Source organism: Medicago truncatula, chromosome 6 (assembly GCF_003473485.1).
Source record: "Medicago truncatula cultivar Jemalong A17 chromosome 6, MtrunA17r5.0-ANR, whole genome shotgun sequence".
Classification (NCBI taxonomy): Eukaryota; Viridiplantae; Streptophyta; class Magnoliopsida; order Fabales; family Fabaceae; genus Medicago; species Medicago truncatula.
This window is the reverse complement of record NC_053047.1, coordinates 42,815,048-42,836,935: the sequence shown is the minus strand read 5'-3', so window position 1 is coordinate 42,836,935 and position 21,888 is coordinate 42,815,048. Positions and strand designations below refer to the sequence as shown.

General features: G+C 35.8%; 2 protein-coding genes across 2 annotated transcripts; both read left to right on the top strand.

Moving 5' to 3' along the window:
• Positions 1–592: 592 nt before the first annotated feature.
• LOC25497038 (phosphoglucan, water dikinase, chloroplastic) lies at positions 593–14,887 on the top strand. The gene is made up of 19 exons (XM_013597811.3): positions 593–899; positions 1,002–1,626; positions 3,250–3,333; positions 3,426–3,557; positions 3,755–3,880; positions 4,003–4,181; positions 8,733–8,817; positions 9,153–9,317; positions 9,407–9,459; positions 9,918–10,126; positions 10,231–10,349; positions 10,729–10,799; positions 10,973–11,090; positions 11,759–11,845; positions 11,921–12,007; positions 12,105–12,181; positions 12,327–12,477; positions 13,075–13,186; positions 13,600–14,887. Exons 1-19 carry the CDS (start codon positions 676–678, stop codon positions 14,502–14,504), a joined length of 3,609 nt encoding a protein of 1,202 aa, XP_013453265.2. The 5' UTR covers positions 593–675; the 3' UTR covers positions 14,505–14,887.
• A 3,237-nt stretch (positions 14,888–18,124) lies between these two features.
• LOC112422877 (uncharacterized) lies at positions 18,125–20,750 on the top strand. The gene is made up of 3 exons (XM_024786618.1): positions 18,125–19,036; positions 19,158–19,260; positions 19,477–20,750. The coding sequence occupies exons 1-3, from the start codon at positions 18,125–18,127 to the stop codon at positions 20,748–20,750; spliced, it is 2,289 nt and encodes a 762-aa protein (XP_024642386.1).
• The last annotated feature ends 1,138 nt before the right edge of the window (positions 20,751–21,888 follow it).

The window sequence follows — 21,888 nt, the reverse complement described above, 5'->3', positions numbered from 1 at the left end:
TTTCTGATGTTTAAGGTTGATTTCCATTTCTTATTATTCTAGATTAACCTAATTTCAAATTTACTTGATGCAAAATGGTTGGGTTCATTATCAACTGAATTTCAAATTTACATGCTTCGAAAAAGTGACAATTGCTTGGGTTCGGATTATGTCATGGTAATTGCCTGAAAACCACTAATTTTGTCATGACAAAGGGTTGGAGTTATACAAACAGTGATCTCTCATTCTGTCATGACAATTGCTTGGAGTTATACATAATCTAACATAGTAACATAGCAAACAAAAGATGGCATCATCAATATAGATGGTGTTCATTAGGTAGTGTTGTTATTATTGAAGAAGATGAAACAGTTTTTGTGTTTTACAGTAGCTTGTCTCTCGAGGGAAGAAGGAAAGGAAATTAAATGAAATAGACAAAATTTATGTTGATTTTAATTGCCTTAATTAATAGCCATTGATTTTCATTAAAAAGAAATGGAAGGCTCAGATTGCTTCACAGGAGAAAACAGGAGAAAATTTGACTGGAGACAATCCTTTCCCAAAAGAAAGCATGTGTAGAGGCGTTGAAATGTAATGCACGTGTATGGAAAGAAGACAAAGGTGCTGAGTATATTTATTTACTCAATCACTCTTAACTGAACTCAATCCACCACACCACCGTTCAGTTGAGTGGCGATGAATTATTATTCTCTTCACCGTCACTGTACTTACACCATCATCCATCCTCCCAGTCCCAGAAGGAATTCGAATCCGAATCGGAATCGGAACCATAATCAGCCAAGAGGAGGATTCATTCTTCTTCCATCATTATCTTCATCATCATCATCATCATCATCATCATCCATCCATCACCGTCTCGTGTCTGTTGCTGCCTCCTCTTCCACCCAAACCCAACCTAGGTATCGTATCGTATCTCTTTAATTTAATTTTTTATTCTTTTCTTTTTCCCTTACTTACTTACTTACTCACTCACTCACTATACTCGATTCATGTGGAAAAAGGAACAATACCAACAACAAAAAAGAAGAAGACATTAATGTTCATCTACATCTTCGATTAGATCACCAAGTTCAATTCGGTGACCATGTTGTGCTTCTTGGATCAACCAAACAGTTGGGCTCCTGGACCACCCATGTTCCCTTGAATTGGACACCAAATGGTTGGGTATGCGACTTCCATTTCAACGCCGGCGATCACCTTGAATTCAAATTCATCATTGTCCACCAGGATGGCACTTTACACTGGGAATCTGGGGACAACAGAGTATTAAACTTGCCCAATGCTGGTCATTTTCAGACCATTGCCAAATGGAACAAAACACACCAGACTATGGAGTTACTTCCTTTGAATTTCAATGAACAACAACAACATCAAAGCCACGACCATGACCAGAATAATAATAATAATGATGATGATGAGAAGGAGGCTGCTGCTAGTGCTCCTCTCTCAGATGCAGCAGGGCCGAGTCCTTTTGTAGGAGAGTGGCAAGGCAAATCTGTTTCTTTCATGCGATCCAACGACCATCAGACCCATGAAACACAAAGGACTTGGGATACCTCAGGTATTCAAGGTTTGCCTCTCAAGTTTGTTCAAGGGGATCAAAGCGCAAGGAATTGGTGGAGAAAGGTACTCTTTATATATATTAAATTATTGCCTATAATGTTGCAAAATGTATGTCAGTATGTAAATAGTTTAATTTAATGTTATCTAATGATTACATTACACTTAATTCATGGCATAACCACATCTTTGTGTCATTAAAACAAATAAATTTCATCACATGCTTCTCTTTCATCTAAATTTTTATATGATATTTTTAGCTTGATGAGTGATGACCCTCATTTGTTCATACCCGGCAGCCCCACCGTGTACCTTATAACAAACCACTAATTAGCTTTTCTTGACTAGATCAACCCATGTTTAGCGGTGCTATCATGCACTTCCTACACATTGCTTTTGCATCTCAGTCCCCAGGTTGCAATTATTTTGTTTTACTCGACTCTTAAGCCTGTCCCGTGAATGTTTCCCCTACCTCCTGTGTTTGTGCCAATTCCACAAACATTATTATTGTTCCTTCAACAAATGTCCAACTATTGTTTTTCTTTATAAATATCATCATCAGTAGCCTCCACCATTACCTTTGGAGCCACCTCCTCTCCTATTGCTAATGAGAACACTATGAACTCGCTATGAAATCCAATTCCATCACCAGCTCCAACATTGCTAGTTGTGTCTAGTCTTGCTATTGCTCTCATAAAAGGTATACATTCATACACTCAACTTCTGGCTTTTCTCCAGATTATGTCACTTTGAATTATCATCGTCTTTCTTCTTTGCATTATGGTTGTCCATCACTGTAATTTGTAAAAATGTCTAGTCCTCTGGCTACAAGCGGCACATTATCCCATCATGGGTGGAGACTAGCCACGATTAGTTGCATTCATGCCTTTTGAGCAGCGGCATGCAAGACCTGGTTCTTTTTCTTCGTGGAGGATTGTAGTTAGCTGACAACTGGTTTTTACAGTTAAAGTTGGCCTTCATGGAAAGATTGACTGCCTCAAGGCTCGTCTAGTGGTTAAAAGTTGTATTTTGGCCTGGACACCTTCTCAGTAAATATGGTTTTTGTTGTGGGCTAATTTGGCTTCTTCAAAAAAAAGTAATATGGTTTTTGTTCACCTGTTTTTGTCTACAATTGTTGTTTTCCATTGACCCCTTCATCGGTTGGATATAAAAAATGCCTTCTTCCATGGTGATTCTACAAATGTTCACAAGCATGGTTTTCCGTCTTCACAAATCCTTGCATATAATCAATCTCTAGGGTTTGGTTTAGTCAATTCAACAGTGTAGCTCGATGATTTAGTTTGACACTAAGTAAAGTTGATCATTCTATCTTTTGCAGCCATTTTACCATAAGATGATTTATTTCTCGTGTATGTTTATGACATTGTAGTCACTAGTACTGGCATATCAGAAAATTAAGCAACCCGGATAATGTTCTGTTTATTCAACAGATATTAAAATTCTTATAAATAGTTTTGCCGATATAAAATTTATAATTCATTCTTTTATATTTAATATGTAAAACTGTCTAATACTAATTTTTGTTTGAACATAGATTTGTAAGGTTCTTTCCTGCAGTTTTAAATTTGAATGTCAGCTGCACCACTGCTGTAAAATGCCTTTATTTTTTCCGGTGGCTTTCTTTTTAAATAAAAAAAGTTAACTTTATCTTGATTTTTCAATTTGAAGCTTGATCTTGTACGTGATATAGTCGGAAGTGTTCATGGGGAAGATCAATTGGAGGCTCTCATATACTCTTCTATCTATCTGAAGGTCTTGTTCTGACTTTTCCTCATTATTTATATCTATTCATCTATGCTCTTCTTATATCATTATCTAAGCCCTTCTTAGATAATCTTATGCAGTGGATAAACACAGGGCAAATACCATGTTTTGAAGATGGAGGTCACCACCGTCCCAATAGGCATGCTGAAATTTCAAGGCTTATATTTCGTGAGTTAGAGCAACATACAAGTCGAAAGGATATATCTCCACAGGTGATTTATTTTTATTTCCAACACTGATGTTGAAGTGCAGCCTTTTTGGTTCTCTATTACTCCATTAGTCAAGCCCATCAGATTTTGAATTGCCTATTTAAATTAATCAGTGTTTGTACATAATTCATAACTTTGTAATATATCGGTTATTATTTTTCTACACTTACTTCATTCACCATAAATTTATTTGTATACAGGAAGTTCTAGTTATTCGAAAGATTCATCCATGTTTGCCTTCATTCAAGGCAGAATTCACTGCATCTGTTCCTCTAACTCGAATCAGAGATATTGCTCACCGAAATGACATCCCACATGACCTCAAGGTTATTTTCCCTAAAGTACATGAACTTTGGAATCTTATTGCACTTTATTGTTAATGATAGGCCAACTGTTTTCCACACACACATATATGTATATATAGATATTTATATTTATATATTTTCAGACACAAATTAAACATACAATACAAAACAAGCTTCACCGCAACGCTGGTCCTGAAGACTTGGTTGCTACAGAAGCCATGCTTGCTAAAATCACAAAGAACCCTGGAGAATATAGTGAAACATTTGTGGAGCAGTTCAAGATATTTCATCGAGAACTCAAAGACTTCTTTAATGCTGGCAGGTTTGACGTGAATATCACAGAGCTGGCTCATTATAGTTTGTAATCATATGTCAATGCATATTTGTTTTTGTTTTGTCTTCCAATCACTCTCTCTTGGAAGTTATTGGAAAAACCCAAGTCCCACATAGGATGAAGATAACGTATGAAATGAGTTTATAAAAGTGACACCCCTCACCTTACAAGTTGGTTTTGTAATGATTAGTTAGGCCGAATATAAAAACATAATTAAGTATCAGAGCCTGTGATTAGTTAGGCTGTCATATCTAACTCCGAGAGTTATTTTTGCCAGTGTTCTATTACAATGATAGTCTATGCTAGTATATGTGCTATCTACACTCTTATATAGGTTGAAAACCAATTGACTGATAATGAAATTTCCTATATTTGTTGACAAGAAAATCTCCATTTAGAAGTAATCGTGTGTATCCTTAAGTCATAAAAGTCCTCCGGCTGAGCACTATGTAGATGTTTCTTGATCTTAGAGGTGTTGAAGCTATGGGTTTTAGATAAAATAAGAAGAGAAACAATATAGACTTTTGAATATGATAATAGTTTAATATTATTGATAATGACTTGATAATTAACTTGATACAAGAGACTAAAAACGGACCCCTATTGGGGTACAAGACTCCTAATTGTAAATAAATATGGAAATTAAGAACACAAATTGTTGCAATAACAAAATAATATGGAAACTAACCTTAGAAGAGAGCCTAAGATATTATAGTATTAGAAACTAATCCTATGAGATAAAGAAGTTTTATATAACTGGTGCCGGTGGCTCAACCATGACGATAGTTGGTCAATGTCATACGATGTGGACAGCAACCTTGATGATGGTTGGATGAAGGGCCTACCATAAACTATTTACTGTGTGCTGAAACGCTTGACTATAGAGCCTGCTAAAACAATTATAGATCGGGACTAAGACAGTCTTGCGACTCGGGGGGTGAGAGTATGTTCAGAAAGAGGCCGTAACACGCTTTGGTGCATGCTTTAGGTGGAGCAATGCTGCAAAGATCGCAGGCGATAGAAATGGCACTTTCAAGCGTGTTAGCGGTGCAGTTTGATCGATTTTGAGGCAAAAAAATGGTGAACAATCATTTTGGTCCCTAAATGTGTGAGGCGCTGTCATTGTAGTCTCTGAGTGTATCGGAATTGCAAAGACGTCTTCAAATGTGTCCTTAGTCATTTTGGTCCTCAAGTATGTTTTTTGTTAGTTAATTTAGTCCCTAAAACTACAAACAAAAGAAACACTAGGGGATACATTTGCAATTTGAATACATACAGGGACCAAAATGGTTGTTTACTCAGACAAAAAACTATTTGATCCAAAAATAAAAGCATACACGATTTTGTTCGGTTTGAATGACTCGTAAAAAAATAAAAAAGCGATCCAATCCAATTTAATGCGGTTCATTTTGGATCAATTTTTGCATATCCAAATTACAATTGTAAAAAATTATATTAATATTATTAAGGCACAATATAGTAATAGGATTAATGGAAATTATAACATATGGTATGCTAAAAATTAACATTACCAAATGACAATGATCGATCATGTTTGAAACATATGAAATGGTTTCATTATTGAGGCACATCAAGTTTCGATGCGTCCACGTCCACCACAATCCAGGAAGGAACATAATGGAGCGAGTGCAGTTTGCTCCCTCTTTGATCCAGTCATGCGCATAAATGATTGAGAAGAAGCCAGGGCTAGAGAAGCCAATTTTGTGCCAGATAATTTAGAGAACTTGCAATCACGGACACAGTGGAGGAAAGATTCATCTTGTTCTCCACACCGAGAACAAACTACTGAGTTTGCTATATTCCTGTGATTTAGCAAAGATAAGGTGGGGACAGCATTGTGACAAGCTAGCCAAATGAGAAACTTGTATTTTTCCGGCACTTTGAGCCTCCAAATCCAAGACCACGAAATAATATCATCATTATCAACTACTGGATTTGAGAGAGAGAGGAGCCAGCTATAGCCACTGGTAGAGTATATGCCATTTTTATTATGCGGCCAGATAAAAGCATCTTCAATGGAGGCGTTAAAAGAGAGATGGGTATTATTGATGGTATCGCCAATTGCTGGAGGAAGGTTTGTGTAGAGAGCTTGAGTGTGTTGCCCATTATTGATGAGCACATCTTTAACTGATAAGTGGAGATCATGAATATCAACAAAAGGAACCTGATTACCAAGGATGTCGTGGGGACTCCAATTGCTGAACCAGAAGGATGAATTTCCCGAGCCTGCGCGCCAAGAATATCCATTTTTGAGCACATTTTTGGCTCTAATTATGGATGACCAAGTTGGGGAGCTTTTGGGGTGAGCTTCTGCATGAAGGATGTTTGGCCCCACCGCATATTTGCTGGAATGAAGACTCACCCACAATTTGTTTGTTGTCTGCACCATATCCCAAACAAACTTCCCTAGAAGGCAAGTGTTGGCTTCTCTAGCTGCTCTAATACATAAACCACCAAATTGTTTTGGGCTAGCAACTTTCTTCCAATTTACTAGGGGAACACCTTTGTTATTTTGCCCTCTCCATATAAAGTTACGAGTAGTTTGATCAATATTATCACAAATATTCTGAGGTAGCCAGTTAATTTACATGTAGTATGTTGGAATGGAGGATAAAACAGATGAAGCTAGAGTCAGTCTACCTGTTTTATTTAGGAGTTTGTTCTTCCATGAAGCCAGTCTATTCTGCATTTTTTCAATGAACAGGAAATCACTTCTCTTAGGCCACCCCTTAAGGATTGGAAAGCCTAGGTACTTATCAAGAGAAGTTGTACCACGGATGCCAGAAATAGATGTCAACTTGTTGATTTTTGCTTGGGGGGTACCTGAAGAAAAGAGAGCTCTAGATTTGGAGAGATTAATTTTTAACCCTGAAGCCTTGCTGAAACTATCAAATAAATCAGAGACAAATCTGAATTGAGAGCTTTTAGCCTTGGTGAAAAGGAGGACATCATCTGCAAATAGAAGATGAGATAAAGGTCCTGAATTTGTGATGTGTATAGGCTCCCAATTCCCTTGAAGAACAGCGTTATTGATAGCAATAGATAACTTCTCGATGCAGAGAATGAAGAGGTATGGAGAGAGCAGATCACCTTGTCGGAGACCATGTGTAGGCTTGAAATTAGGCAACTTGTTTCCATTCCATAAAATAGAAAAAGTAGATAAAGAAACACAGTGCATAATAAACTTGATGGTGATGTTAGGGAAACCGAAGTCATGAAGGCAATTACTAAGAAACTCCCAGTTGACATTGTCAAAAGCTTTCTCTAGATCAAGTTTGAAAGCTACATACCCTTTCTTCTTTTTGGATTTTCTCATGAAGTGAACAATTTCCTTCAAAACAATTGAGTTGTCAGAGGTGCCCCTACCAGACAGAAAACTGCTTTGATAGGGGCCAATAATATTATTTAAGATCGGTCTGAGACGGTGAACCAAGACTTTAGTAAGGAGCTTGTACACTATGTTGCACAGGCTGATTGGTCTGAAGTCTTGGTAAGTACTAGGGGGGTCGATTTCAGGGATAAGGGCAATGAGAGTATCTAAGATCCCTGGGTCAAAATCACCGGTTTGGAAGGCTGTTTTAACTAGATAGAAAATATCATCTCCAATAATATGCCAATATTGCTTGAAGAATATGCAATGGAAACCATCTGGTCCTGGAGCTTTGTAGGGTTTCATGGAGTTTAGGGCAGCAAAGACTTCATTTTTAGTGATAGGTTTGGTAAGCGAGTTGATGTCTGACTCATCAATGGTTGGGTGGTTTTCGACATGGATAACTCAGCTGATCTCATCAGTTCCTGCTTGCAAAATTCTACTTCTTCTACTCCTTCTGACCGGTCAGTGAGATGGAACAACAATGGTAATATCTGCTCTATCCTAAATGTTGATGGTAGCTGTATCGGGAACCCCACCCGTGCGGGCTTTGGTGGTATTATCCGCAACAATTCAGGCAACTATTTGTCAGGCTTCTCGGGTTTCATCTACAACTCCAAAGATATTTTGTTGGCTGAACTTTCTGCAGTTCACCATGGAAATTAATCTTAGGAGATAGTCTAACATATTCTAATATTTGAAACTAATTTTACGAGATAATCTAAGTTACTTTAGCATAATATATATTTTCTTATATTCCAATAGGGGTGCCATGCTCTAACTTCTTCAACAAAAAGGGTGACCCAGTACGTGCATCTGCTCCATTTCAAAGTATAGGGAGTGTCATGAATGCAACCTTATTGTGTCTAGGGAGGCCATTTCCAGGTCTAGAATGTGTAAGATCTAACCTCCAATGTCACAACAACCTTACTGTTGCACTGAGGCTTGACATAGTTTGTGAAGCCTGTAATAATAGTTAGGGAAATAAAGTAGCCGACCTTAATCTGTTATCACTATTGGAGTGCACCTTTGAGTGAATAAAGTATACTAAATATCAGAGAGATTTTGAATTATTTTGGCATGGAACTAATTAGCTGCTTGAAAACAATAATTTTAATGATTTCACTTATCAATTTGTTGTATTGCAGTCTTGCTGAACAGCTAGAATCAATATATGAATCTATGGATGAATATGGCATGTCAGCACTTAATTCGTTTTTCGAGTGCAAAAAGGTGCATTTGCCTTTTCTGATTCGCTTGTACTTAATTGATTGATTTAGGATCCTAGCTTACTATCTTCTATTGTGCATTATTCACTCAACCAAATTGTTTTCTCTTCCTTTTCTTCGTCTAAACACTAAATACTTCTTCCATTGCGGGAAAATAACTTCTGAATAGTTTATGCTCATCTTATTCAGCATGAAATTGAATTATTATGGTTGTTAAGCTATTGCATGATAACTAATTCCCCTGTCGGTTAAGTAATGCTGATCCTTTTTATTAAAAGCTGTTCTTATAATGGCATCTACTGATAAGTGAATTTTTTTTTTTTTTTTGCACTTCTCCAGAATATGGATGGTGCAGTAGAATCAACAGCTTCAAAAGAACAAGGAATTAAACTTTTATTTAAAACCATGGAGTCTTTGAATGCTTTGAGAGATATTATTGTAAAGGGTCTTGAAAGTGGCCTCAGGAATGATGCTCCAGATTCTGCAATAGCTATGCGCCAAAAGGTGAGATTAATTTTATTAAAGCTTGAGTATGGATAGTAATTTAAAGAATGTTGGAACATCTTTTCATTTTTGTTTCTTTGGAGGAACAGTGGCGCCTCTGTGAGATTGGGCTTGAGGACTACTCATTTGTTCTTTTGAGCAGGTTCTTGGCATACCTTTTCCTAATTTACACTTTGAACAATCATCAGATATTTGGATTTTGAACAACTTTTCTAGAATATATGAATGGCACAATTTTGCAATAGGTAGAGTTCTTGCTAGCCACTTAGATGATAAGGTACAACTAGAATATAATGCATATTTGCTCTAATTGTACGAAAATAGATGTTTAATAGATGTTGGACTTGTTTAAAGAATTATATCAATTATCTAATTCATTAGAAGGGCATACTATATGATAAAATTTGTCAAATTTAAAGAATTGTTAATTATAAGGATGGATTGAAGACAGGCTGCCTAGATGTCACGAGAAAAATGTAGTTGGATTGAATCATGTGGAACTTGATTTATGGAGATATAAAACTTCTCCAGCTTCACGCCACTTGTAATATCAAGATTTTTCTCATGGTAGAGCATTAACTTCTGAACTCATATGAATAGATTTCTCAACGTGCTTGAAGTTATGGGAGGTGCTAGCTGGCTAGCTGCAAATTTGGAGTCAAAGAATGTAAACTCTTGGAATGATCCACTTGGAGCCCTTATTATTGGAGTCCACCAGATGAAATTATCTAACTGGAAACCAGAAGAATGTGGTGCTATTGAAAATGAACTTATTGCATGGAGTGCAAGAGGCATTTCAGAAAGCGAAGGTAACTTTGGTACACCTTTGCTTGAATTGTTCTATCTGTTGAATCGTTGTTGACATCTTAACTAATTTCTTTTCATTTTTAAATGTACTCCTTTTTTCTCCCAGGAAATGAAGATGGCAAGAAGATTTGGACATTGAGGCTGAAAGCTACTCTTGATAGATCAAAGAGGCTTACTGAGGAATATACTGAAGAACTTCTTCAGATATTTCCTCAAAAAGTGGAGGTTAAATAGTAATCTATTGTTCAGATAAAGCCTGGTATTTATTGTGCAGTGCAAAATTTTACTAAACCAATATAATATAAACTCACAAAGTGAAGCCCAAGTACAACCAAAACTAGGGAATAATTGTGATTTGCAGCCTACTACAGTCTTTTAATTTTACAATTGACCTTTTAATCAAAATAAGCCAGAATAGAGACAAGATAATTTCATTTCAAATTTGGGAATCGTAATTGTGGTGCATCTTTAATTTCAAACCTGAACAATGTTGGTCTTGTGATACCAATACTGTTTGGTCTTTTTAACCACGTTTCTGTTCCTTCATGTTATGTATATGTATTGATCTTGAAAAAAATCAAAGTTGTTATTTTAAATGTTGCAGATACTAGGAAAAGCTCTAGGAATCCCTGAAAACAGTGTCAAAACATATACAGAAGCGGAGATTCGTGCTGGGTATGATAATGCATTATCCTTAAATTTTAATAATAGGAGATTTAAAGGAATTTTAATATGTAGTGTTTTCAACAGTATCTCCGATTTCTTGTCTTCTTTATTCCTACACTGTGGATTTCATTATGATAAACATAACTTGTATGTTTTCTAACTTCGCTACTGTAAATTTTTAGTGTAATTTTTCAGGTTTCAAAACTATGTACTCTTCTTCTAAAAGCTGTGAGAAGTACGCTTGGTTCTCAAGGTTGGGATGTCATAGTTCCAGGAGCTGTTTTAGGAACATTGGTTCAGGTATTGAGTGTGTTTAGAGAAATCATGTGTAATGTTATTACGATAGTTACCCTGCGAGCATGGTGTGTGTGAGAAAGCGCTTTATAAACAAAAATCCTTCATTATTGAATTTAATGAACTGAATAACCCTTGCGCAGGTGTGTTAGAATTCATCCTCATACTAATATTACTACGACTGCTGCAAGATGGAGCATAAATGATATTCATGCCTAACTTGTTGCAAATATCAAAATATACTGCAAAGTTGTTATTTTTACCTTCCAAAATACCAAATTTCCTTCAGAAAACCTATTTTCCTTCCAAAATAGGTTTGTCTGCATCAGAAAATCTATTTTAAAATGATTATTATCACTATATAGAATGCCGCGACTTGATGTTCTTAAATATATTTTAGATTGTAATGCTTCAGTACTCAACATATTATCACTATTTTATGAAAAGTTGTGTGTTCAATGTATTGGAATTTGTAATATGTGACTTTTTGAAAGAATAATCGCTAAATTTGGGTTCCTTAAAGAGTGTCCCGGGGGCACTCGTTAACAAGACCCTTAAAGTAATAACCAAATAGATAAGATACTAGCTAGGGATTATCCCCATCCAAATACAAAAACTAATAAAAAATTCTTCACGACATTATGGCCAACATGAATTTGAATTTATTGACCTAGGTTGAAAGAATTGTTCCTGGGTTGTTACCATCTCCAGTGGAAGGTCCTATTATCCTCATTGTTAACAAAGCTGACGGTGATGAAGAGGTATATTTATACTTCCTTGAGAGTATACAGAAGTCTTAAATATATCATTATTAATAAGTTTGATTGCGCCGGCAGGTAACAGCTGCTGGGAGGAACATAGTGGGAGCTATACTTAAGCAAGAGTTGCCTCACTTATCTCATCTAGGTGTTAGGGCCCGACAGGCAAGTCTTATTTCTAAATATGCAATTCCAGTTAATGATTTTGAACTGTGAGCTTATAAATTGTCATTGACATTCATACAACAATTGCTTATTGCAGGAAAAGGTCGTCTTTGTCACTTGTGAAGATGATGAAAAAATTGCTGATATTCAAAGGCTTATTGGGTCATGTGTAAGGTTATTTTCATTTTCCCATCCATGATTGTCTGTCTTTAAATATGAAATCTATATTCCTTTCTTCAAACTATTTTGATTATATTGTGAATAGATCTTATTCTATAATGTTTCCCATGTTCACCTTTCCTGCTTTCCAACTTTTCAGGTTGGAAGCATCCGCCGCTGGTGTTAATCTGACGTTGGCCTCTTCAGTTGACCTTGATGGCAATTCTTCTGTTGAAAGTGCTTTTGATGATAATATCTCTGGGGTTGATGTTCCTGCTTTCTCTGCTGGTAGAATCTCCAAATATAGTCAGGTAGGTAATGACTAAATTATTCATTTCAATATTTCTGGCTGTGTTTTGACATTTTTTTTTGTATCTAGAAATAAACTTCTAGTTTTTTTTATTGTATATTGGTTTGTTTCTGAGCCTATATAATAGAATCTCTGGTGTAGTTTAGACACACAATTTCACCGTATGCCTCTCGTTTTCTCTCATTCAACAAATTGCTCTAAGTCAAGCATGCTTAACTTTAGAGTTCTAAAGTTGTGTTACTGAGAAGAAAATTCACCTTGTAAGTGTAGGTAGTACTAATTAATTCCTTTAAGCCTTCTTGAACTGAAATCTAATACTGCACAATCTCAAAATCCCTCAACTGAACAATCTCATACTTGGCCTTATCCATGCCTCATCTTATGCCCCAGTCACCATTCCCTGTTCTCTTTAGTTCCTAGGTGTCAACATTAGGATAGGAGTGTTGTTAGGTTAGTGTTGTTATTAAGTGGGGCTTGCACAAATAGTCCTGCACTTGTACTTGACCTAATTATTACATGTCATTCAATCTTATCTCATAATATATTATTATTCTCTGTACTATGGGCCTCAACTGAACATAACTCTATCTGTGTCAAGGGTGCTTCTTCTACTGAAGTTATCTTGCTTCCTGATGCTGAGACACAGAATTCCGGTGCAAAGGCGGCTGCATGTGGTCACTTGTCATCATTGTCATCAGTTTCTGGTAAAGGTAATCAAAGCAATATGTGCCGAATACCTATGTCATAGTATCAATCTCACAGACTTGGAGCGAGTATCGTCAACTCAATCGTTCTAATGATACACTACGCATTATTTCAAGTATTCTTTTTATTTTGGTTTAGCAACACTCATAAGAATAGCGATTCCAGCTGAAGAATTCTTTTTTAAAATTATTGATATCAAGACTTTATCCTCAGAGTTTTACTGAAATAATGTCTGATATTTTTTTATTCATATCAAGACTTTATCCTCAGCTGAAGAATTATTTTTAATTAAGCTGGAAGACGCTCATGCAATGTTGATTGTTGGTGATCGACCAGTCATAAATGTAAATTTTAATATTGAATGACAATGATTTATTCTCGCAAGCTACATTTCTAAAATCTAATTTTTGAATGACAGTTTACAGCGATCAGGGGGTGCCTGCTTCCTTTCAGGTTCCTTCTGGGGCAGTTTTACCATTTGGATCCATGGAATTGGAGCTAGAGAAGAGCAACTCCGCTGAAATATTCAAGTCTTTACTGGACAAGATAGAAACAGCAAAACTGGAGGGTGGTGAACTTGATGGTTTATGCCACCAACTCCAGGAATTGATTTCTTCCCTGAAGCTATCAAAAGACATCATTGAAAACATTGGAAGAATGTTTCCAAGCAATGCACGATTGATTGTTCGATCCAGCGCCAATGTGGAGGACTTGGCTGGAATGTCAGCAGCTGGACTTTACGAATCAATACCCAATGTGAGTCCTTCCAATCCAACAGTCTTTGCAGATGCCATTGGCCAAGTATGGGCTTCACTGTACACGCGAAGGGCAGTGTTGAGCCGCCGAGCTGCTGGTGTGCCTCAGAAGGAAGCTTCAATGGCAATTCTGATCCAAGAAATGCTTTCACCAGATCTATCATTTGTACTGCATACTATGAGCCCAACTGACCAGGATAACAATTCTGTGGAGGCTGAGATTGCTTCTGGCCTTGGTGAAACTCTAGCTTCAGGAACCCGGGGTACACCATGGCGTATATCATGTGGGAAATTTGATGGGCTTGTGCAAACACTGGCTTTTGCAAACTTCAGCGAGGAGTTGCTTGTACGCGGTGCAGGGCCTGCGGATGGGGAGGTCATCCATTTGACGGTGGATTACAGCAAGAAACCACTGTCAGTTGACCCAGTTTTTCGTCGACAACTTGGTCAACGCCTTTGTGCAGTTGGGTTTTTCCTCGAGAGAAAGTTCGGATGCCCACAGGATGTGGAAGGATGTCTTGTTGGAAAAGACATTTATATTGTTCAGACAAGGCCCCAACCCCAGTAGAAATATGAATGGATATTGATGACGGATGAACTTAGTTGCAGGAAATTTCTAAGAATGTATGTGGTGGAAAATGGAAATGGAACGAAATCATTTCAAAAAAGCAAGATGAACACAATTTTGAATATGCCTTTTGTTGTGACTCTTACAGTTGAGATAAGCTGTCAGTGACGGCATGTATACTATTGTACCTTGCTGTTTAAAAATAAATCCTTAAGGAACAAACACAAAAATGTAATACAAGTGTTAGAGATATAACAAATGTTAGTTGCTCATGCAGTGCAACAAAGGGAAGGCAGTTATTGTTGGTGTTTGAAAAGACTTTAAACATTTGACACAAATATTGCTCATCTTCCACTATAATATTGAGAACATTAATTTTTCAACTTCTGTATGTTCCTTTGTCTTCTTTTTTTCTTGTGCAAATACGTTTGTCTTTTTATTTTTAATAAATTATTATCCTCCCGTCAAGATTTTTAGGAGTTATATCATCGAGTTTCAAACACCAGTAGAGTATCGTGGTATCCTCAACCAGAGGATATAAACCATTTTTTAGGTGTTTGCAAATATGCTTAGGATTTTTTCCCTATTGATCAGTGGGTCAACATATATCACTAATAGAGTACCGTACCGTTCTTATGTATCATCTCATGATTTAATTATTTTCTGTTCATGATTCAATTATTTTCTAGGGTAAGTTACACAAAGGGTTCTTTAAGTTTGGGATTTGTAATAAATTGATCATTTGAGTTATTTTTGTCACACATAATTCCTATAAGTTTGTAAACGTATTCAATTTAGTCCTTTTGTTAACTAAACATTACAAAAATGATGATGTGGCAGAAGGCCTAAATCGAAAACGTTTACAAACTTAAAGAACTTATGTGTGATCAGAATAACTTAAAGGACCAATCTGTTACAAACCTTAAACTTAAAGGATTTATGTATGACCAAAATAACTTAAAGGACCAATTTGTTACAAACCTCAAACTTAAAGGACCCCTAGTGTAATTAAACTTATTTTCTATTGATGAAGTTTCCTTGTTTGTCGTAAGGCATACCTTAATACCTTTGGAGAACACACATTTCATTGTAAGGAGCTTCAGGGCGTTAAATATAGGTGTGACTTTGCTATGAATGTCCTTTTTAATATATTTAGTGCAAATTCTATGGTACATCCAATAAATTTGGGTGTATCGGTACACCAAGTCGTAAAATTAATAATAAATGAGTTGTTTTTTTGAAGAAAAATAATTATTTTCTATCATTGACAACTAAGATAATTAAATTTTATATACCAAAAGTTTTGACGAAATAAAATTTAATTTTTAAGAATTTTTATTACTCATAACAATGAATATTGATTATTTTTTTATGACAAAATGTAAATTTTGTAATATGATCCTTATAAACAATGAAATGATGATTTTTCTTATGAAATGATGTTTTCTAAAATATAAATATTGACAAATACCTTTTTATTTCATTAAAGTGATCTTTAATTTATATATTTTGTGAAACAATAGTACCGGTACACTCAAAATTGTGAGTGTACCATAGAAGTTCCCTTTATTTAGACGGGCATAAGCATTTGTGAAAAAGAAGCGTTTGTGAACTTCTTGATCGGACCACTAGAGGGAAGATTGACACTTTGGTCAATCAATATTCTAGTGTACGGGTGGGTATGAGAAAAGCATGCATGTGTAGATGTGACTAAGCTCTTCCTAAGAGTTTTAATGTTACTATCCCTGAGAGTTTTAACGTTGCTGCACGCCCAAGACTAGATTCGAATCTAGAACCTTGGTTAAGAAAGAGACCCGTTCCATCTCATTTAAGCGTTCTTGGGTAGTGGACATCCACTTATAGTATTCATAACAAATATGATGATTTAAAAAAAAAAAAAAAAAATCTTCTTTGTATTTGACTCCGTGTAAAAAAATTTGTTAGCATCGTCACTGCGGCCAATCAAATCCTAACTGTGACTGAAAAATTGCACGTTTGTTAAGACATCTTTTTTTTTTTTTTTGTCAAAGTTTGTTCAGACATTTATTTCTGATTATTTTATATATTCCCAATATCAAAGATTAAACATTCTGATATATTTTTCTTTCAAATTGTCTGATCGTTTGCATATCAAATTTGATATTTATCATCAAATTTGATCATGTTCAATATTCAGATAGGTCAAATGCATCTAAAAGTCCTTTAAGTTTTTCGTTTTTCCCAAAGTCGTCCTTTAAGTTTCAAAAGTCTCAAACAAGTCCTTTAAAGTTCCAAACAAATCCTTTTAGTTTTTAAATCGTTTCAAACAAGTCCTTTTAGAGGATGATGGTGATGATTCAGATGATAGCAACAAAGAACAGTATCCACCATTTGTCATGCCTAAAAAGATGACTAATTTTAAGTGGGTGTTAGGAGCTAGATTTGATACCAAAGATGAGTTCAAGGAAGCAATTACCAACTATGCTATCTACAATAACACAACCGATCCATGTCGAATTTTTATGCTTTCCTGGGTTTTTTTTTTCCTTCTTCTTTGTTCATCCTTTTCTATTTTTTGGTTTGTGATTTGTAGAACAAAATGATTAAGAACCCATATTGTAAGAAGAAGATGAATGTTTGTGTTTGAGAAGAAGTGGAATGTTTGTGTTTGAGATTTGGAGAAGAAAATGGGTTGTTTGTATGTTGTTATTGTTGTTGATTGAATCCGATTCAAACCCATTCAAATCCGAATCGGGTAATGGTTTGTGGTGTTGGTGGTGATGGTAATCGTAGTGGCTAAGTGGGGAGGAGGAAGGAGAAGGCGAAGGAAAGAGAAGTGAGAAGAGGGAATTGAGTTTCTGGAAGAAAAAAAAAATTGAGTGTTTTTGTTGAATAAAGTAGAAGAGTGAAGAGAAGAAGAAGCGAGGAAAAAAAAAAAGAGAAGATGGTTCTAGAAAAGAGAAGGGAGAGGTGGAGAAGAAGAGATTTTTTTTTTTTTTTTTTAATGTTTTTAATTCATTAAATTAAGTTTTTAATAAAGAAATTTAAATGGAATTAAAAAAAAATTGGAAAAGAAATAAAAAAAAAAATCAAGTCAAAGTGCCACCTCATTGATCGATACACAGTCAGCGCGCCACCTAAGCTAATTTGTCCAGTCACATGTCATCAGGGTTCAAAACTAAAGAATCTCCTAATGACAAGGGGGAATCTCCAAGTTTTTTTTTGTTAGGGGGGTAAACCAAAACACCGCCAAATGGCAGGGGGTAAAAGTCTATTAACCCTAAAATATAATATTCATATAATCATCTATACTATATCAACGTCTCTCTCCAAGCCACTAATTTATGTAATGTAGCAAAAGATTACTTTGTAAACCTATTTCAAGCTCAAAACAGTGATGTTGCTCCGGTTATTAACGTCATTTCTGAATTCATATTGGGGAAGATAACCTCAAATTAACCTCACCGTTCATGATTGAAGAATTTAAGGAAGCCGTTTTTTCTATGAAACCTAACAAGTGTTCGGGTCCAGATGGTTTCAATCCTCGTTTCTTTCAAAAATTCTAGCCTATATGCGATGAAGAAATTTTTAAACAATGTTGTGGTTGGCTAGATTCAGGCGTTTTACCGCCTACCCTAAACATGACGAATATTGCTTTGATTCCAAAAGGTGACTCGCATGTCTCTATGAAGGATTGGCGCGTCGCTTTCTGCAATGTTGTGTATAAAATTGTAGCCAAAGTCCTTGCAAATAGATTAAAAGGAGTTCTTGACAAGTGTATTTCAGATAATCAATCTGTTTTCGTTCCAGGAAGATCAATTTTGGACAATGCGATGGTTGTGATTGAACTTGTGCATCATATGAAATCAAAAGTGCCAGGAAACAAAGGTGATGCGGCTTTTAAGCTGGATATTAGTAAGGCATATGATAGGATAGACTGGAACTATCTTAAGTGTGTTATGCTTAAAATGGGTTTTTCTCATCAATGGGTTAAGTGGATAATGATGTGTGTGGAGACTACCGACTACTCGGTAATAGTTAATGACGAGGCAGTTGGTCCTATTATTCCAGGTCGAGGACTAAGACAAGGAGATCCTTTGTCGCCATACTTATTCATTATTTGTGCAGAAGGACTTTCCTCTTTAATTCGGAAGGCAGAAGCTAGTGGTGACATTTATGGAGTCAAAATTTGCACAAATGCTCCTATAGTCTCCCATCTGCTGTTTACGGATGATTGCTTTCTCTTTTTTAGAGCAGAGCCTGCTGAAGCGACAATTACAAAAAATATTCTAGCAGTTTATGAGAAAGCTTCGGGACAAGTAATCAATTTTCAAAAATCAGAGATTTTCTTCAGCAGGAATGTTTGTCAGACAAAGCAAACTGATATCACAAACATTCTTGAGGTACAAGTTGTTCTTGGCACTGGGAAGTATTTGGGATTACCATCTATGATCGGAAGGAGCAAAAAAGCGACGTTTAATTTTATCAAGGATCGTATTTGGAAAAGGATCAATTCATGGGGCAGCAAGTGTCTATCAAAAGTTGGGCGTGAGGTACTTATCAAATTAGTTTTACAGTTTATTCCAACATACTTTATGAGCATTTTTACCCTTCTTACAACTCTGTGTGATGAAATAGAAAAAATGCTTAATTCATTTTGTGCTCAAAATAAAGGTATTCACTGGCTTTCTTGGGATAATTTATCTACACAAAATTGATGGTGGAATGAGCTTCAAAAGCTTGCCTGTTTTTAATCTAGCAATGTTGGGAAAGCAAGGTTGGCATATCATGACTAATCCAAATACTCTCATTGCTCATATATATAAACCGAGATATTTCCCTCGCTGTGATTTTCTTCGTTCAACACTTGGGCATAAGCCTAGTTATGTTTGGTGGAGTCTCTCCAATTCAAAATTTATTCTAAAGGTTGGAAGTAGATGGAAGATAGGCGAAGGTGATGACATTTCAGTTTGGTATAATAAATGAATTGCAGGATATGTTACTTTAATCCCACCATCTCAAGGTGATTTTCATCTCTCTAACTTAAGGGTGTCACATTGTATGCTGCATAATCACAAGAGTTGGGATGTTCCTTTTCTGGAATCTATTTCTGATCAACAAATTGTCAATCATATCACCAATACACCATTGTTTACGTCAGTGAAAAAAGATAGACTTATCTGGAGTAAAGAAAATAATGGAGATTATACAGTTCGTAGTGCCTATCGTCTTTGTATGCAAGAACTGCTCGACGTTTCTGCTTTTAAAATTCCTGGAAATTGGGCAAAGATTTGGAAGTTAAAAGCGCCTCCCAAGGTCAAAAACTTCATGTGGAGAATTGTTAGGAATGTGTTGCCAACAAGAATGCGGTTTAGAGATAAGAGAGTGAATTGTTCTGACAATTGTGTTCTTTGTGATTCTGGTATAGAAAATAACTTTCATCTATTATTTTCCTGTCCAAATAGCATCAATGTATGGAATTTGTCTGCTATATCCACTGCTGTCATGTCTGTTGCAAGTGAAGAGGTGGACTGCAAAGCTTGTATTTTTCGCATTTTGCAGGACTTTTCAAGTGGAGATGCATCGCTGTTTGCTTGTATCCTTTGGAGTATTTGGAAGCAACGCAACAACGTGTGGAATAACGTTAAAGATGTGCGAGCCTTTGTTTTAGAGAGAGCCGAGTCATTGCTTTATGAATGGACAGCTGCCAAAAATGTTAAAACCAGAACAGATTCAGGTGGAACCAGAATGTTACAACAGCAGCAACAAAACCAAAGGTTTAAGTGGCAGAAACCAAGCGCAGGTAGATTCAAATGTAACATAGACAATTCCTTTCCAATCAACAACAACCGAGTGGGTATTGACATATGTATTAGAGACGAGGAAGGCGTGTTTGTGATTGCAAAAACGGAATGGTTTGAGCACAAGCATGAGGTGCATATTGGAGAAGCTTTGGGTTTGTTATCAGCTCTTCAATGGGTTCATGAATTGAGGTTAGGACCAATAGACTTTGAACTTGACTCAAAGACGGTTGTCGACAACTTTGCCTCTAACAAGCAAAATTATACGGAATATGGTGCTATTATCAATGAATGTAAATCCGTATTTAGTCAGTATTATGAAAACTCTAGTGTTGAGTTTGTACGGAGACAAGCAAACGAGATTGCCCATAAGTTAGCAAAGGTGGCCGTATTGTCAGCTAGTTTCCAGCTCCTAGTGGAGCCACTTGATTGTATTGAACACATTTTGACTAGTGAAATGATATAACATATCTTCTTTCAACAAAAAAAAAAAGGTCTCTCTCTCCTCTCCTTCTCAAACCTTAACCGTCACCCTTTTCTTCTTCTTCTTCTTCTTCTTCTTCTTGGAGGGGTGATTTAGGGTCAATTTTGACTCAAAAATCACCCCTCCAAGTTGTTTTCCTTCTATCCGAATCGAATAAGTGATATCACATATTTTCTGTTTTCTTTTGTTTGTTTTGTGATTTCGTCGTGACTCTGTTTGTTTTGATTTCCTGTCTTTGTGTAGTGCATTTTTTATTTCCCGTCTTAGTGCGGTGTTTATTTGATTCAGGTTGAAAAATTAGCTTTGAGCAAGTGCAAATCCGATCAATGACAATGACTTTGACGTCGTCAACGTTGCAGATCCGGAAACATGAGTATTTCGGAGACTTGAATATAGTCATATTGATCATATTTGTAGGCATAGGTACAATGCCGTTTTATGCTATTAACATTGATGCTCTGAGTTTGTTCACAGATTCATCCTTTTTGTTTTTAGCGAATTTGGATTTGTATTGTATCGATGTACTCTACCAATTTGAATGAATGAATATCGTTTATTTTTGTCAAAAAAAATAAAAAATAATCATTTATATTATATATAAAGGAAACTACCGCTTTCAACACACTTTTGGGTTGGACTTTTCTTTCCAAAAATACCCTTAATTTTAAATACAAGTAACACATCTAACAAATAGATAAGAATAAATTTAAATATTAAAACCAATGTAACAAACACGATATGAATATATGTAGTTTTTTTTTCTTTATCATTTAAAAAATATAACAAACATTATGAGTATATTTCATATTTATGTCAAGAATGTAATGAAGTGAATGAAGATGATAACTAGCTTTGGAAATATGATTGTGTTCATGAATCACAAGAGTAAGAAAAACACCCAAATATTTCCAATGAAAAACAAATATGTGGTTGAATTCTCTTGAAGAAGGAGGAAAGGATGAGATCGTAAGTTCAAATCTTATATAAGGCAGTGGTAGTATCTCAAGGTCTCATCATTTCTTCGTATACTCTCTCTTAAGATACAATCGTTGCAGTGTCAATTGTCAACGTGATTAGTATTGATCACCAAAAATATAATTTTTTCTTCAATAGTCATTCA

What these genes read in the sequence shown, in the direction of transcription:
- LOC25497038 (XM_013597811.3), top strand. Translation starts at nt 676, where the DNA reads ATGAATTATTATTCTCTTCACCGTCACTGTACTTACACCATCATCCAT. An exon ending in TCCACCCAAACCCAACCTAG is followed by an intron (nt 900 to 1,001) that starts GTATCGTATCGT and finishes ATGTGGAAAAAG; the next exon opens with GAACAATACCAACAACAAAA. An exon ending in CGTTTTTCGAGTGCAAAAAG is followed by an intron (nt 8,818 to 9,152) that starts GTGCATTTGCCT and finishes GCACTTCTCCAG; the next exon opens with AATATGGATGGTGCAGTAGA.
- LOC112422877 (XM_024786618.1), top strand. Translation starts at nt 18,125, where the DNA reads ATGACGAATATTGCTTTGATTCCAAAAGGTGACTCGCATGTCTCTATG. An exon ending in TATCAAAAGTTGGGCGTGAG is followed by an intron (nt 19,037 to 19,157) that starts GTACTTATCAAA and finishes CTCAAAATAAAG; the next exon opens with GTATTCACTGGCTTTCTTGG. An exon ending in AGCAATGTTGGGAAAGCAAG is followed by an intron (nt 19,261 to 19,476) that starts GTTGGCATATCA and finishes AATGAATTGCAG; the next exon opens with GATATGTTACTTTAATCCCA.